The 16,941-nt window shown below is 36.9% G+C and overlaps 1 protein-coding gene across 10 annotated transcripts in view; it reads left to right on the forward strand.

The window, feature by feature from the left end:
• BANP (BTG3 associated nuclear protein) overlaps window positions 1-16,941 on the forward strand; it is a 172,683-nt gene that overhangs the window by 27,974 nt on the left and 127,768 nt on the right. For 8 of the 10 annotated variants that reach the window (XR_003257908.1, XM_026091984.1, XM_026091982.1 and 5 more), the window contains 2 exons: window positions 11,218-11,340; window positions 12,098-12,273. Coding sequence is in view for 9 of the 10 variants with exons in the window: in XM_026091984.1 (XP_025947769.1) it covers window positions 11,218-11,340; window positions 12,098-12,273 (299 nt within the window). In the remaining variant the exon portion in view is untranslated. The remainder of the gene's footprint in view (window positions 1-11,217; window positions 11,341-12,097; window positions 12,274-16,941) is intronic. The other 2 variants (XM_026091987.1, XM_026091988.1) reach the window with 1 other exon arrangement.

The raw sequence follows: 16,941 nt of genomic DNA on the forward strand, positions 1-16,941 counted from the left end.
TTAAATTTGAGTTTTGGTTGTAGACTGTCAGCAAATGTTCCAAATTTCACATTTCGGTGGTTTGTGTAGATTGTACATTCAGTCCTGTATAACTACTGGGAGTTAAAATTCACACAGGTCTAAGGAGCAATGGCATCTTGGACTTGAGAAGTTTGTAGCGGTGTTCTCGCTGGAATTTTGCATTCCATTATTGTTGCACTAAGATATTGAGGAGCCAAGTGTTTAGTAATTTGTTGTCAGGATTTCATAAATCCAGAAACAAACTATAACTTTTGTACAGCAAGGTCAGTTACAGAATTAAAATAACAATCTAATATGAACATTTCATCTGTGTTTTGGGGAGTTCAATAATTCATGCATGTATGAGATAGAGCTTAATCTATAGAAGTTTTGAACTGACCAAGATTTGAACTGGGTTGATTCGTTCTTCCTAAGGCAGTTTTATTTAAGTTAATGGTTTCTGATGAAATACTGTTTACAATGGTCAAGTGATTCAGATGCTAGCTTATTAATGAAGCTTCAATATAAAAATGATCTGCAAGTAGCAGCTAATAACTTTTCTCTGAGAAAGGGAGGCAAAGTCTGTGGCTTGGATTTAATAATTTTGTTCTTTTTTTTAAAGTGTGCCTAAATGTGTGAGGCTTAAAGCACTAAAAATAATCTTTTACAAAGATATGATTTTGAATTTTTAAAAGAAATATAATGCTAGCTAAGCTTTTCAGCGACATACGCTTATATAAAGTTCTAGGTAATAAAATTTTGCAAGTGTTGGACAAAGGGTTCAGTCTTGCAGATGTGTTATATAGCTTAGTGTTTTACTATTTGCCAGGTTGCGATACAGTACCTATTGTACTCTTAGCCTGTGACAATTGTGGAATCATTTAAATTAAAATATATATTTGTGTGTGTGTATATATATAATATATATAATTAGCATTTATTCAGAACAATATGTGAGTAGGCAGTTTAGTTATTGCCAGTTAGCTAATACACAGTAACTTTTTTTAAAGAAAAATCTCACTTGAAAGTTATGGCAAGAAAATAAAAATGCAGTTGCATGAACTCCCTTGTAGTTCAGTATATTGCTATGTCTAACAGTAAACTAAGAAATGAGAACTGAATGCATACAGAATTTGCCCTTTGTGCCATGATATTTTAGAAATCAACAGCCTTTAATAGTAAGGGTATCTGAGAATGAAAAAAGAGGCATACATGGGGATCAAGAAGGCTTTGAGTTCTATACATGGATTAGAATATAGGAAATAAGGCTAGAAGGGACATCTACTAGTGTAATTAGTGTCTAAGGACATTTAAAACCAATTATAGAAGTATTAAAATGTGGATTGACCTACCCCCTTGCCAAATTCCACAAGGTCATATTAGATGACTTCTGGGCAAAAAAGAGCATTTGCCTTAATTCTGTGATTCCATGAGCATTGCCAGCTCTTGAATTTAAGAAATAAATGTAAAGGGTGCACGACTTGAAATTTGGTTCAGGCCAAATGCCTTCATATGGATCATGCTTCTCCTTTTTCTTAAATAAATAGTTGAAAAGAACTATTGTATTTAGCAGAAGTGAATAGTTTTCTCTTCATGAATGTTGTAAGGTGGGGGAAAATGACTATTAGAGTTACACATTAGTGCAGCTCTAAAAATCTTAACATGTTGAAGCCCCACACCAGATTGTGGGAGCATATGTTATATACTGTGTATTTGAACTAGTGAAACATCAAACATAAAATAAACAGAAGGGGGCAGAAAAGCTTTATATATTCATTTGGATTCCGGTTTTGAGAATTTAAATACTTCTAATGTTATAGTCTCTGCAGATGTTGAAAGTTTGAAAATCCAGCATTAAGAGCGCCCTTCCTTGAAACTTCTCTTGTAAGTTGGGGAATTTGATTCCGACAATACCATGAAAAGAATGAATAAGAAAGAGAAAACCTAATCCATTTGTGACTGAAGAAGGCTTTCTTCTTCCTTTGGAAATGATAGGTATTTAATTTCCAAGTTGTGATTCAAAATAATTTGCATGCCTGTTTACACTGGATGAAATTATCTGTAATACTATTTAAAGAAGTTGCCAAAAGACTAATGAACTAGTCTTGCTACTGGTGGAAAATCATATATACTAGTATGGCTTTAAAAGAAATGACCCACAGTGTTTTGGGAGATTCTTAGTTTTACATTAAGCGAGATGAAGAGAGCTGTAAGTAGATTCAGAGCTTCGGTAGGTTGAAACAGCCTGACATCTAGCAAGGTTTCAGCAAGGTTGGTGAGATGGCGATGAGCCAGTCTTCCATCTGCCTTATTTGGCAGCAGATGCTCTTTAACTGATACATTTCCAAACGTAAAAAACACACTGTTTGGAATCTGAAAGTCTTTCCGAACAGAATTTTTCCTTTCTGTGGAACTGTGCATTTTTGCTCAATCTCTTAGCTCAATCTCTTTGTTCCATATTGAAGGGTGGAGTATGAGACAGGAAATTGGCTTTTAATACCTTTTAAGATTATATTCTTTGTAAAAAGTGAAGAGTGGTGTTTCTTTAATGTCCCTTCGGGGTATATGGAAATAAGATACTCAGTACCAGCTCTCAAAGTAGCAGCTTCCTTGGCCTTTCTATAAATAATAATGTATGTGTAGTGACAAATGTACGTAGCTAGTTGGGTAACTATCTATCGCTAGCTGTGCGCTGTGAAAAGCAATGGAGGCGTATGGGCAAACGCTGCTGCCACCTGGCTCTGTGTGAACTGCAGGCTTGAGTTCTGTTTGCCCAAATCTGCTATTGTGTTTATTTGCGGTTCATTATCTGGTGACCAGTGAGAGTTCAGTTACTGCAATTGGTATGTTGAAAGCCAGTGTGTAACACAGTTTCCCTCGTCCCCAAACTCATAGCTCCATGCAAGTCAGAAGTACTCTAGGTGGCCTGTGACTGATATTGGAAGCACATGCATCTTTGTTTAGTATCTCTGCTGTAGAAGTGAAACTAAATGTAGTCACTCATGTTTGTATAGTATTGAAATGCAGTGCTTATCGAGTCTTTTTAAATGTCTTTTGTTTAAAAAGGTATCTTACATGCTTGCTGTCTATGGAGCTAAAACTCCGAATGCAGTGGATTCAGGCAGAGTGCTCTGCTTGGCTGCTGCTTTTTCCTGTCTTTGTTTGAATGCAGTGGTCTCTTCCTAAGAAAAAGCTGAGGTGTGATGTAAAAGTCCCCAGAAGAACAGCACAGTCATGATGCTGCAGACTGTAATTGTCCATTTAGTGTGGTGATTTTCATGCAGATGTTATGGATTGAAAAATTTCAAAAATAAATTTAGATGTAGCCAACTGTATAATAGGATTATACCACAATAGTTTGAACTTGATTTGGATCATAAGATCTGCACAACTCTGTAAGCTATAAAAGTTAGGGTACTTAGTCTCCTGTTCATAACATAACTTGGCTTAACAAATTGGTATAAAAATGTTTAATTTCACATTTAGCCACTCTGGATGGGCATTTTTTACTCCTTTGGAGTTTCCTTTCTTGCCCTTCTACCCAAATAAACTTGCTAACACTTCTCTATTTAGTTGCACTTCGTTAATGCTGCAGGTGTGTTTTCTATAATCTACCTGGATGAGTCATTCTTTTCATCTCTTCACTTTTTTGCCTATAGAAATAGAACCATCTCTTTGGTATTTTGGTTATAAGATGTTCCTGTTAGGCCAGTTCTGGCTCTTATTTTGGTTCTGATGCTTTGTGTATTTGAAGTTACTGCAGGGGGGGCTTTTTTGCTGCCCATTTGGAAAGTACAGGTACAGGTTGTGTCACAGCTTAGGTGTGTGTTCACAAAGTTAAAGTAATATTTCTCTTAAGTGTTTGACCACATCAGTCTCCTTTTCTTGAATCTAACCTAATGTTCTGCACATCTGTAACCTACCTTGGCAAACAATTGATGCATCTTTGTGCTATATTTTACTCCCCTTTTTACATCTAATTGGGTAAGGAAGGATATTGTAGAAGTTTTATAATGATTTTACTTTGCGCTGGTTTATAGACTCCTGAAATTATTCTTGGTCTTGGGCCAAATGCATGTGGGCATTTAGGTGTTGAACTATGTAATTAGCAAACAGCCTAGCCTGCCTAGGAAGCTTTAGAAATCCTACTAAGCTTGTATCTTGTTTTTTTAATCAGCTAGAAGCTCTTATTCTTTCTTTTATTGCATTTTTTTTTTTTTTTGCTTCTTTGTGGACTGTCACTTCAAAGTCTTTACTTTTGCTTCAAACGTATAGCAATTTCTGCCTTAGTACTAAGACTGCAGTAGATGATTTTAGTCGTTGTAGCTGGGTTAAAGATCAGTGAAGCCCACGTCTTTTGTTCTGGAAAATGACTGTCTTAGAGATCAACCTTTCTCATTTTGAGTTTGATGCAATCTCCACTAGACTGTATTACCTAGCTATAGCTCAGAAAGTTGAGGCTCAGAGAAGGGTTACAACTGTACATTTCTTTCTATGCTATGTCTGAATAAAAAATGTCTTTGCTTTTTTTTTTTGTTTCGGTACATTTACCTTTAAAGAGACTTGTATTAACCTGTTAATAATAAATTGTGATCTGTGCTTTTCCTGTCAGTAATCAGAAGTAGAAGACTAGTAATTAATGCTATTTCTGGTATAACTCAGTATTTTTATTCCAGTTATATCAGTTGCAACACTGCCCAGATGTACTGTTTTTCTCTGCTTTTCTGTATCTGCTGAGGCCAAAAGGTTCCTTGGAGACTGTGTTTTGCTTGAATTTAATTCTTAGAGCATTTCAGTTGTGTTAGAAATCAGAGGAGTAATAAAGAAAATGTGTAAGAGTTATTTTTATAGATGTACAGGTATTGTAAAACATCTGAAGTGACAAGCTTTTCTTCTCAAGTAGTATGTTCTTGGGTCACTTGTAGCATTATCTGGCTATTGCTCAGTTGGTGAAGCTTTTTGGAAATTGATGTTGTCATTTATGACTGATTGCAGGTGGTCATACAGGTGTGTTTAAATGGCTTTCCTCAGAGCAGAATAATCCGCAACAGATTTTTGTCTTAACAGCTTTTTAAATTGGTTGATAAAATTGGTCTAAAAGCCAGTAAATCTCATCTTTCCGGTTGTCAGCCAATTCAAAGGCTCTCCGTGTGTAGGCAAGGTTGAGAGTACCATAAACTCTACATAGATGTCTTTACTAACTTGGAAAAATGTCTGGTTCTTACATATATGAGCTGGAAGTTCTGGAATCCTTAAAATGTTAACAGTATGTTTTAATAAATGCTGCTTTTGCTTTGTCTTTATGTTGTAAATTGCTTACGGCTTTCTCAATTTTCAAACACACGAATCTCTTCCAGTGATGGCTATGTACTTTGGCTTGTCTTTGTAAGGGACCTAATCATAAATGCTGTCTTGCTCTTATGTGATATTCCAGATGCAAAGAATCTAAAGGTTATTTTTGAGAACTGATCCCTTACTAAAAATGATGGATAACACTGCTGCTTTTCTGGCAATAGGCTGTGGCTAGGAGAATGGGTGGTGTAGGGACATTAAAACTTTAACTGTTCAAGTGCCCATACAGCTCTAACCTGTAGCAGGTGTCTTAACTGTTGTGCATCTCGGTAATGGTTTATTTTTTGGCAAGACTGTGTTCTTCTGGGAGATTAGCAGCCTTATTCATTTTTGGCATAAAGTCAGTGTAATTTTGTGTATGCTTGGCAGGTTTGGTTTTCTGTTGCTGTTGTTGTTCGTGTATAGCACTGGTGTAAATTTAAAAGTCAGAGTTTTCCCATTCATGTTTGGATAGGGAATCTTAACTGTGTGTGGCTTAACTGTAGAAGGCAAAGGAAGCAGGTGGTCATCAAGAGGAAGGAGCATAGTAACATTATCTTCTTAAGTGGTAATGAAAAGGTCCAAAGAGTGGCTGTGCTTAAAGATGTATGCAAGTGTTATTGAAAGACAAAAAGAAAAAATAAGTAAGCCACCTTTCCCCCCCCCACACACTTCTAAAATGATTTTTTCTATATGATTTAAAAAATACTTATGATTTCCTTCCTGCTAGGGCTAACTGTAATATTCCTGCAGAGCTCCTACCCATGGACCAGCTATACATTTAAGTCCTTAGCTCAGTCCTAAGCAGCAAACTGGAAAATACTGGAGTTCAAGGTCTCTTTCCCAGATTTGCTTTCCTGAAGTCTTGTTTGGCTAGCTGACCTTTAGCACAAGAAGTTTGTCAGCAATAATTCCATCTCCTTTGTTCCTAATTACATGTCTCTCTGCACCTCCTTCTTCTATGTAAAGTAGGTGAAGACGTGAATGATGCCTGCAGGAGTCCTGCGTTGCAGATGATCAGCACACACTATGTGAGCGGGTTGTAGTGACCGTGAGGTATTACACAGACAGGAAAGAGCAGTTCATGTGGATGTGGCTAGTTGAATGTCTCTCAGATGAGCTCTTATTTACCTATTTGCAAATGCTAACACGTGCAAGGGAAGCTCAGAAATGGTCTAAACAGAATGCTAAGTTCCTTTCTTTAACTGGTTGAGCACTGCTATAAATATTGCATTAGCTAGCCTATGTTAGTGTGTCCAGGGATACAACAAGAATAACTTCCTGTCTGAAATATTTCAGTCTGAGTTTATCCACAATTCATTTTCATCCATTTGGAGAAACTCTTTTGATCTCATACCTTCTGGGAGATAGAAATGTCAGTTGGTTCCTTCTGTTTTGTTTTTCTCTCCTTGTAAATGAAAGTCTTCTGGGAAGAGGAGGAGATTGTGATCCTGGTATTGCCAAAAGTTCTTTTTTGTTACTGGCTGCATTCTGTGTGATTGACAGGTTATTGGCAATGAAGAACCAACAGTTAAGAGTAATGATCATATCTATGACTCACACGTTTTCTGTATTAAGAATTACCTTTGGCAGCAATTGTCTTATGCAAAATGTACAAGGTTCTTTAATATTAAAAGAAAAAATGGTAGAGGCCAAATATGCACACTTGAAAATCTGGCATGTTTATTCTTTTAGGAGTACTTTCTCCAGTGATAGCATTAAAAAAATCCCAAAATATGAACTGATCTGTAGGCAGCATGCATTTTAAAACTTTTACTGTGTTGTGTCCAGAAATAGGCAAATTACAGAACCAGTTGCTCCAGGTTCTGATGCTTATGGGGAGAGGAATACGTGAACATAAGGGGAAACTACTGAAGCCTGTGCAACAAAGCTGGGTTTCTGAAACAGTCCCCTGACCCTCTCTTAATATTTTCTTTCCATCTTCATCACGCATTCTTCATGAATATAGCGCTGGCAGCACTGATACAGTGGTTTCATTTGGGATCTGGGTGGACATCGGTAACTTTGCTCTCTTCTCTTCCTGATTTTTTTTTTTTCCCCCCTGTATTAGTACATAAGTAATGATTAAAGTTGATTATCTTCAGTGTGAGATGTACAGACTGAGGAGAAAAGCATTTTTGACTTCCATACTGGATTGTCAGAATATTTGCTCTGTTTCTCTCTTAGTTATAAAAATGGCACTGTTTCAAGGATTAGAGGGAGCAAGAAGAGATTAGAATAATCCAATATGAGGATATTCTGTACTGTAATACTTTGATTTCCTCTGGTGGATTTTTGTAAGGTTGGCCCAATATTTTGACTTTTCATAGAACTCCTTGGTTAATTTTGTATGTGTTGAGCAGACTTTATTGCTATCCCTTTAAAAATAACTAAATTTGAAAATAAAGAACAGAGCTTCTCATGGGAAAGTTACTGCAAAGGCGCATTCCTGTATCTGCAGGGAATCCTGTGGATATCAGTTTCTCCTGTGTATAACTTGGAGTTCTAAGGTGACTCTGTGAAATTCCCTTTTTTGCAAGCATAACGGCCCTTTTCTGTATTGGTCAAAATTGTTAATTTCTTTTTCTCCCAAGTAAGTAGCTGCTCAAGCTTCACAAAATCAGCTCTGAAAAAATTCTGCCTCATGATGCCTTATCAGCAGAATTTGTCAGCAACATTTGCAGCCGTTCTTGTTCCAGGTAGAACATGGATCAGAATTTTACTTTCCTGGTTAATGTTCATGACATTTTGAATGGGAAGACTACCTCATCCTCCTCGTGCAGGCTGGTTCTGAAAGCTTCATTCCTCAGGAACTGAGCATTAAACAGCGTAAATTCCTTTTTTTTTTTTTTTCCTCCTTCTTCTTTGAAGGATCAAAATGGAATCAAGTGAGTTTTACCAGAGTCTTTGTGTTAGCAGATACAAAACACAGATCTTTTATCTACCACTAATATTTCCTGGTAATAGATGAGAAGCTGCACACAGCTATTTTGAAACCAGATGTAGACTTCCTACTGAGGTTAATCACTGAGAAAGGTTAATCTGTGGTTGTACATTTGTTGTGCTGCCTTGAACGCTTCCCAAAAGATCATTGCTTTAGCAGTTCTCTACCAGTGTGCTTTCTCTGTGACGTGCTTTTCGTTCCAAACTGATTTATAGGTTCTCTGAATCCTTCGAGCCCCCGCGCTGTTCAGCTCCTGATGTGAGCAATGGGTGGACGGTTTGGCAGTTGCTGTGGCTTGTTACGAAGTTTTTCCTTGTGTATGTGCCGTCTGTTTTTTGCCTTTGTGCTGTATAGCCAGGAAAGTAAGTGTCAGTAAAATGACACGTTTAGTGGCTCCTCCCCAAACAGTTGGGGATGCTAGATTTTTCCTACCGATAACCCATTTTACTAATTGGGGAAAATTAATGTGCAGAGAGGGGCCACTGTTTTCATGCACTTTTACTTGGGGATAATTTGAAATAATGCAAATGCATTGAAGTAAGCAAGTTTGAACATACATTGCTGCATTGGAGAGGGGGTAAATCTGTGCTGGTGGGTTGTATCAAAGTATTTCCTCATTCTAAATTCGCTTAAATTAGATGCCATCTGGCTCGCTCTCCAGACGTCTTCCTTAAAAATGAGTGTTCTTTTTCTTTTAAAAAAAAAAAAAAAAAATCTTGTTTTTATGTCAATTTTTACTTCTAAGGCTCTTTTTGCAATGATAAACTTAATATGAGCAAAAGCCTAAGGACTCTGTAAATGGAATATTATTGCATTTATCTCTACAGCTGCAATTAATTATTCTGAGTATTCATTAAAAAATAAGCTTTGGTAAGTGACATTTTAAGCATGCATTCAAAAGTGATTGTAAGGAAGATGATGATGATAAAGAACAATGTCTAAGAGGAAGTGTAAAATTTCTGAACATTTTAAACAGCCCTGTGAAAACTCCAAATGTAGCCATTTGGGCAGTTTGGGAAATATAATGAGAACATATGTTGTTACTAGACTGGGGAACTTCCAGAACTGGTTCTTCTCAGTATTTTATCAAGAATTTAATAATATTTGATGTTTCTTGAAGCTTTCAGTCCTGGCATTAAGAAAATAGATAGAAGTTCCTATTTTTTTTTAAATAAGAAAACTTAGTCTGTGTTAAGATGATTTTTTTCCCCCTTGGTAATGGAGAAATTTTGAAAAGGTGACTATGAAAACAGCATAAACCCTTAGAGCAACCAAAGGAAAAAAAAAAAAAGATTCAGACATTTACTGTTTAACACAATTCATTATTTTAGGTCAATCTTGTGATTTCTGAAGCTTAAAAAAATCGTCTTAAGTTTGGGATTGTCATTGCTGAACTTCACATACATAGGAAAAGCTATAGTACATTCTGTACTTGTCCATGATTAGATAAACATCTTCCAGAGCTTTATGAGGTTTGCAGTCCAGTGGATCATTGGCAGTCCATAAGGAATCCCAGTTGTTGCTAGCAACAGATGCAGTTACTGTAGAAGAAGGGGGGCAAGGGACTAGGCCCTGGGGCTTTTTATGTCCAAAATAACGTTGTCAACCATTTTAGCTGAGCCAAGGTTGAGATCTCTTTTATTGTTAGTTCTTAGGATGGTTTCTTATCTCTTCCTTAGGTCTTAACGATTGGTATTGTAGCCCTTAATGTCTTGTGTAGACACATGAATATTCATGGAGCAGCCGCTGTGTTCCAGCTGAAGTAAACAGAGAGTTGCTGTCATCAGATTTGTCTGTTGTATTTGTGTTTCAACAATTAGCCAAGGAATACAGTTAAGAAAAATAAATGACCATCAGTCATGTCTGAGAGGCTGAACTAGTAAAAACAATACAAAGTGGGCTATTTACTGTGTAAGGCAAAGAAAAAGAAGAAAGCCTTCTCTGTTACCAAACCACAAATTTTCTTCTGAGTTGTCTCCTTAAGTTTGCCGTGAGCACAGTGAAAACAGTCTTAAATATCAAAGCGATGCCATATTTACCATTTTAATGGTGTGATGATAAAATGGTGCTAATCTCTGAGATGAAATTAAATGATAAACTGTATGCCGAAGATATTTACTTTATTTGCTTGTGTATTAAATTGTAGCCTTACTGCTTTATTCTATGCAACACTCCTAGTTATTTGCTTCTGCACATTTTATTCTGCACTGTCATCTTAAGTGACAGAGAAGGCGTTCTAATGATTTCTCTTTGCTTCACACGCTAAATGCTTTTCTGTTCTTTGGTTTTGATTTTTTCTTGTATGTTAAATGCACACAAGAAATGCTTTAGTCTCGTCTTTATTTAAAGTTACTGTCTGTCTCTATTCTGCTCTCATGCTCCCGATCTCCCCCTTATCCCTTCCCCCATACCCCCCTCCCCCCAAAAAACACCCAACCCTGGAAAACAATGCATATTTTTAAATTGAGCTCATCATCCTGTTTTGCAATAAATACCTTTAAACTGTCTTCAAGGAAATACATGGAAAAGTAGCATTTTTAATAGGGTAAATTGGCCACAGTATCTATGAAAATGCTCACTCTCAGACTTTGCAAAACAAGTATTTGATGTCTCTTTGGAGCTGTGGTTTACAGACTTCCTTCTGTGTATCTTAAGTTGATGAATTCTTTATCATTTTGCCAGGGGTCATGGACTGTTATATAATTCCAATGAAGCTGTCAGTCCTCTGAAAGAATTATGAGTACTTGGAATGGTACAGATGTCAAATGCGATGGATTACCAGCTTTAGCATTTGATATATAACTGTGATGCTGGGAGAAAAAAATAAGTCTTAGCAGGCTCAGTTTTAAAGTAGACTATTTGAATAAAAAGACCGGGTTAATGTATTATTTAAAAGGTCCGCTCCTTTACGTTCAGTTTTCCTGTCTGATTTTGTCTTGTAGTGTTGTCCCCCAGACCACAGTAATACTGAACAACGATCGGCAGAATTCAATTGTAGCCAAGATGGTCGGGCAGGAAGAGCCACTGAGCAGAGCGGCAGATTCTCTGGAAAATATCCTTAGCACGTTAGTAGCAGTTGCTGCAGTCCTCCCCTTCACTCCCTCTTTCTGAGCAGTCTCCGCAGTAATTCCAAGTGCAAGATGAGGAATGTTCTAGGTAATGGTGTGGGGGGGAAATACTCGAGTGTCGATTCAATGCGTCAGGCTGACAGTCCTGCCTAGGGAAACCCCGTATCAGCGGAAAAGGTACAGAGCAATGCTCCAGCCTTGCTGTGGAGAGAACATTTCAGAAGATCTGGAATTAGGTCAGTGTTAGTTGCCAGCTGCCAACAGAAAGAAAGTGTGCCCATTGCTACATATTTTTACATGGATACTTGATCACTTGGGAACACGCCAAGATCCTGTAATTAGCTACCTGAATAAAGAGTACACAGCAGCCCAGTGATGTTTGCTAATTTTTGTCCTATCTAAGGTAAACTTTAAGTGGAAGGGGAGATTCTGGGTAGAAAATGTTCTTAAATAATAAGATCTTTGAATAAATTATTTAAAGAATTTTGCTTGTTTTGCACACTGGGCCTGAACTTTCCACTGATGCAAATTTAGAAAGCATGCATGCATTTAAATTTTTTAGTTTATTCTGCTGTTTTCTTTCTATTGTTTTGCTGGATAGCTCTTAGTTATAAACAAGAGTAGGTTTGTTAGAGGAGTACACTTTTATTCTATGCTTAATTTTCTCAATTAGTATTTTTAATTCCCGTGAGATAATGTTATTCCTGATCAAGGATTATGTTTTCCCAAAGTATGTACTTTTCTCTTCCCATAGTGCTGTTCCTGGCCGTAGACAGAACACCATCGTGGTGAAAGTTCCAGGGCACGATGACAGTCACAATGAGGACGGCGAGAGCGGCTCCGAGGCCAGTGACTCCGTCTCCAACAGCGGACAGTTGGGAGGCCAGAGCATTGGGAACAACGTCACCCTTATTACACTGAACTCTGAAGGTACGCTGATCAAACTGGGAGGCCGCTTGAGCAAAATAAGTGGGGTGGTGGAATGAACTAAGATTCAACTGGACGCTTCAGAGGTTGCATCACTGGTCCAATCTTGAATCGGTAGGCAGTACAGCAAGCATCAGGTAAGAGTAAGTGATGAACTGAATGAATCAAATTTCTTCATTTCCAGTAGTTTTGCAGGCAGAAGAGCTAATTAAAATGACTCATAAAATTTTAAGAGCGTGCCCCACTGTAGCAGTGCAGCTTTATATTTTAAACCTTTTCAATTAAGACATGCAACCTACAGGAGTTGCTACCGCCAAGCTGAAATATTGTTCCAGGAAAATAACTGCCTTCTCTGGGAAATAAAATCTTCTAGTTGATCTCCTTTAACTTATTGTGCCAGTCCACATGTGTAGTTCTTATGAAAGTAAAATGTTCTTTTTGGCAACTGTAAATGATTTTTATCAGGAAATTCTTATTAAAAATGGGCTGGTTGTAGGATAGCGTGTAGTGTCAGAGATTTTGAGACTTCTACTTCAGGATCTGGAGAATGAGAAATCAAATTCAGTGGAATCTAAGAATGCTATAGCCTTATAAAGATATTCTACTGCATGTGGTTGGAAATATTGAAGTGAATGCTAATTGCTATATTTTAATCCCAAACATGAAGGAATATAGGACAAAGTTAAGTTTTTAGGTGAAAATAACATAATTTATAGCCATACCTTGTTAATTTTATGTTTATGACTGAAACTGAATATTTAAGAGATCATTCAAAGTTTTCAGAACTGACTAATAATTCCAGATGCTAGATTTCATGCATAACTCAGTTTGACACTTTATTAACCCTAATACTTAGAAGAGCTCAGAAGTCTGCCTGCTGAACGTCTCATGTGCCAAAGACTGTGGCTGAAAATGTTGCTCTAAGGCATTTGAACCTAGGATTCTGCCACTTTTATGTATACTCATACAGTATACATGTTTCATAAAAAGCTTTTAAAATCTTCTGTCCTGTATGTGTGTTGTGACAAAGAGTTGCTTCCAAAGGGTATTTGATTTTTGGGTCAATGGAGGATTAAAGGAGACTGAAGCTATCTGAAGAGTTGCTCTCACAGAATCATCAGATTGCAGATAGTACCAATATTTCCATGTGAAAATCCAAGTTATGTAGCAATGGACTAGAAATATATTACTTTTATGTTTGCTGCTATTTATAGCAAAATTCTTTTTTAATCAGCATACAGTAATTGTGCTTTTTTTTATATCCTCCTTATGAATTCTTCCCTGATGTACTTTATCTGCATTCCTTTTTGGCTTCCACTGTGAGGAAATTTCTTTTGTGCTTTCTGGATAAAATCAGATAGATTTAGGCTAAGTTGTCTGCTTCTACGGTTAAGAACTATCTGGAAGGACAAGTGCCAAGTCTTCTGTTCTCAAATCTTGATCAATGTCAGCCTGATGGCTGGAGTTGTTAGGATTTCCTAGTTTTACAAGCGGTGCTCTAGTTACTTCTCTTCCCCCAGGCTGGTAAAAATCAGTGGGCAGGGGGTCTGAGTTACGTTGGTTAGGTGGAAGGAGCAATCAGAAGGCTTTACTGATGATATTTTTGGCTCTTTAACCCTCTCTGTTATGTTCAACTTATCTAACCTCACCTCTTTGATTCGTTACTTAGCTATTGGTAGACCATCTGATAAACACTATGTCCAGGACTGTTCTCTCTTGTAGTAAGGGTGTTGTGGACTGTATAAATAGCCTGTGCCTTTGTCTCAGTGAGATTGGATTTGTACGATGTTATATGTGGAACTATGTCATAAATACACTAGAAGCGGAACTGGGTGCAAAATTAAACATCTTTTGTGTGCTAGGCAACATATTTTGAGAGCACTTAGTGGTGCTTCATCCTTTGCACTAGCTGCCATATATTTTAGATGAAAGTCAGTGTTCTAGCTTTGATGTGTTAAGCCCTGAATAGCCTAGGAGGAGACTAAATCTCTCCCTTGTGTTGTGTTTGTGGGATGTAAAGCCAGAACTCCCTTGTTATAGGAAGTGGCTGTATGCGAGGCATTCTCCCTGGGGTCTTTGAAAATAGTTTTGTTATTTTCCCCACTTGCGTGCCAATCAGCTGACCAGTAAAATACATCACAGATTATATATTCCATTAGAGAAGAAGGAGGGAGAAGGATGAATAGGGAGATTTTTAGATTTGAATTTTGCTGTTTTAATTTGGCTGTTTTAAAGTGCTGATAAGAAGGAAGGGTGTTACAAATATAAGTGATGAAATTAATATAATACAGATATTGTTCGGGGTAATGCAAATTGTACTATCCTATATTATTTTAAATGGGAATTAAAACAAGTATTTATAAAGATTTGTCTTTTTTTCTGAAAAAGTCCTTTGCAAAATTTTGATGAATTCTGGCTAGTCTGAGATGAGTTGTCAGAAGAGAGTATGAAGTATATGTACAATTCAGTATTTATAGCAGAAACTATTTTCTAACCTTTCTCATATAGCTCTAAAGCTGTGTGAGGCAGAAGATTTTATACTTCAGAAAAGAAAAATACTTTTTAACTTCAGATTGAATAATCATATTTTACAAAGCATGTGTTGACTTGACAATTGCCTAGACTTGAAATGAGAAAAAATTAAAAAATCTTTGCATCTTATTCAGCAAATGAATATCATGATGAGTGGAAGATGTGGAATCTTGGTTTCTTCACGTCTGGAATGGTAGGGCTTGCATATAAAACATGCTCTTTGGAGAGTTTGTTAGTATTTCATAGAGCTTTGCATCAGCCATGTCAGGAGCAAAGTTCCTAATATTAGGAGGCGGCTCATTGTAGTATGCTCTTTTTAACTTGGTTGTTTGGCACAGATGTGCACAGACAGATGTTGGCCTTCTATGCACTTGTTGTATATGTAAATTTTTGAGAAACAGCTAATCCATTAATGTCTTCAGATCTGATTTTCTTCAGACCTTTAGAACACTCATCCATTAAAAATCTTGCTGAGATTTATGAATGCTTTGAGAATCAGATTAGCAATCCCCCACACCTACCTCTTCTTGCCCTCATGAAGATTACAGAAGACTGCTTGCTTAGAAAGAATGTTAAACTAGCCTGCAGCGTGTCACAGAAATTAAATTATTAATAAAGGAAGTGATGAAGAATAATAGGTCTGTTGTGCACATTCATTTTCTTCAGCAGTAAAAGACAAAAGTTACAGCACCCATCAGCTTGCTTTTATATTCTGTGGAAGAATTCTGAATGACTTTGACTTGCCCAAAGGAATCTTGAGTGGTCATAAAACAAGAGGGGACAGAATGGCATGCTTCAGCCTCGCACACGACTAGACAAGAGGTCTTCAACATGACTCTCATTTGTCTTCTTGTATCCAGAAGGCAAACTGAACTGTGTTTGTAGTTTGGCTCTAGCTGACTTTGAATGTGACATTGATCTGTGGATAATCTCAGAATTCAGTTAATAGTTTTATACAAATGCATGGTTTGCTCCCTGTTAGCTGTTTTCAAAGAACATTTAATCCCATATCATAGTTAAAAAAAAAAAAAAAATCTTAGTTATGTTGCCTTTCTATTGCTGAAAACCAGTTAATAGAAAAGGACGAAACTCAATTCCCTGTTCCAAAAAAACCCTCTAGAATAGGGGGTACATTTGTGCTCACTGAACATTGTGACTTGATTCCGTTCCCAGTTGTATATTATTTTGCTGGCATGTGCAGTAAGTCATGTTCTGTATTTTCTCTGAGGAACAGTTACTTGATTCTTCCTTTTACCTTTCAGAAAATCCAAAATATTCATCTATTTCAGAGATGCAGTAAATGGCCTGAAGAATTTTGATTGTAAAGATGTAGTATTTATGAAGATAAGGCATCCGAAGCTATTGAATCTCTAATTTTTGTGTCAAATTCTACTTCAGAATTTGACATCCTGTTTTTACATGGGGATGACAGTGGAAATATTAACACCTTATGTATTACTGGAACTGCAGTTACAAAACTGGTGTTCGTGAAATAATCTTGCACAATTGGAGATAAAGCCCAAAAGGATTAGAATTGGCCAGTACTGAATTCCCAGTATAAATTCAAATTGGCTAAAAGGCTGACTTAAGGAACATGATAGCGACATACTGTTTTTATTAATGTCATATTTTTGGCATAGCAAATACCAAGGGCATCCTTATTCAGCCAACTAAGAAATAACTTTTCCTTTTGCTTGTAGTTTTGTTGCATAGCTATTAATAACTGTCAACAATGATTAGTCTGTTGTTTTGAAAGCATATGCCAGAAAGAGTGTGTCTTTTGTATTAAACTTTGTTGCAGCCCAAGTAAATCTCTAGGGGAAACTGAGAAGACTAATTGGTATGGATGTCTAAACAATAGTATAAGCTTATAACCAAGCAGTTCAGATTGAAAATTATTTTTATAGGGGTGGAGGATGAATTAATATTAAGATCAAAGCTCTAAACCCTGTTTCATCAAACTTCTCTTTTAAAGAGATGCCTTCCTCCAGAAACACTATTTGAAAAAATTGAATGCCACCGATTCTCTCAGTGTTGGAATGGGAGACAACATGAACTCAAATTTATCAATGTTGAATCTTCAGTTTCTGGAGAGGTGTGGATTGGAGCTGTCGTTTAAATCCTAAGTAAAAATGTAAA

The sequence above is a fragment of the Apteryx rowi genome, unplaced genomic scaffold (assembly GCF_003343035.1).
Source record: "Apteryx rowi isolate R43461 unplaced genomic scaffold, aptRow1 scaffold_94, whole genome shotgun sequence".
Lineage (NCBI taxonomy): Eukaryota > Metazoa > Chordata > Aves > Apterygiformes > Apterygidae > Apteryx > Apteryx rowi.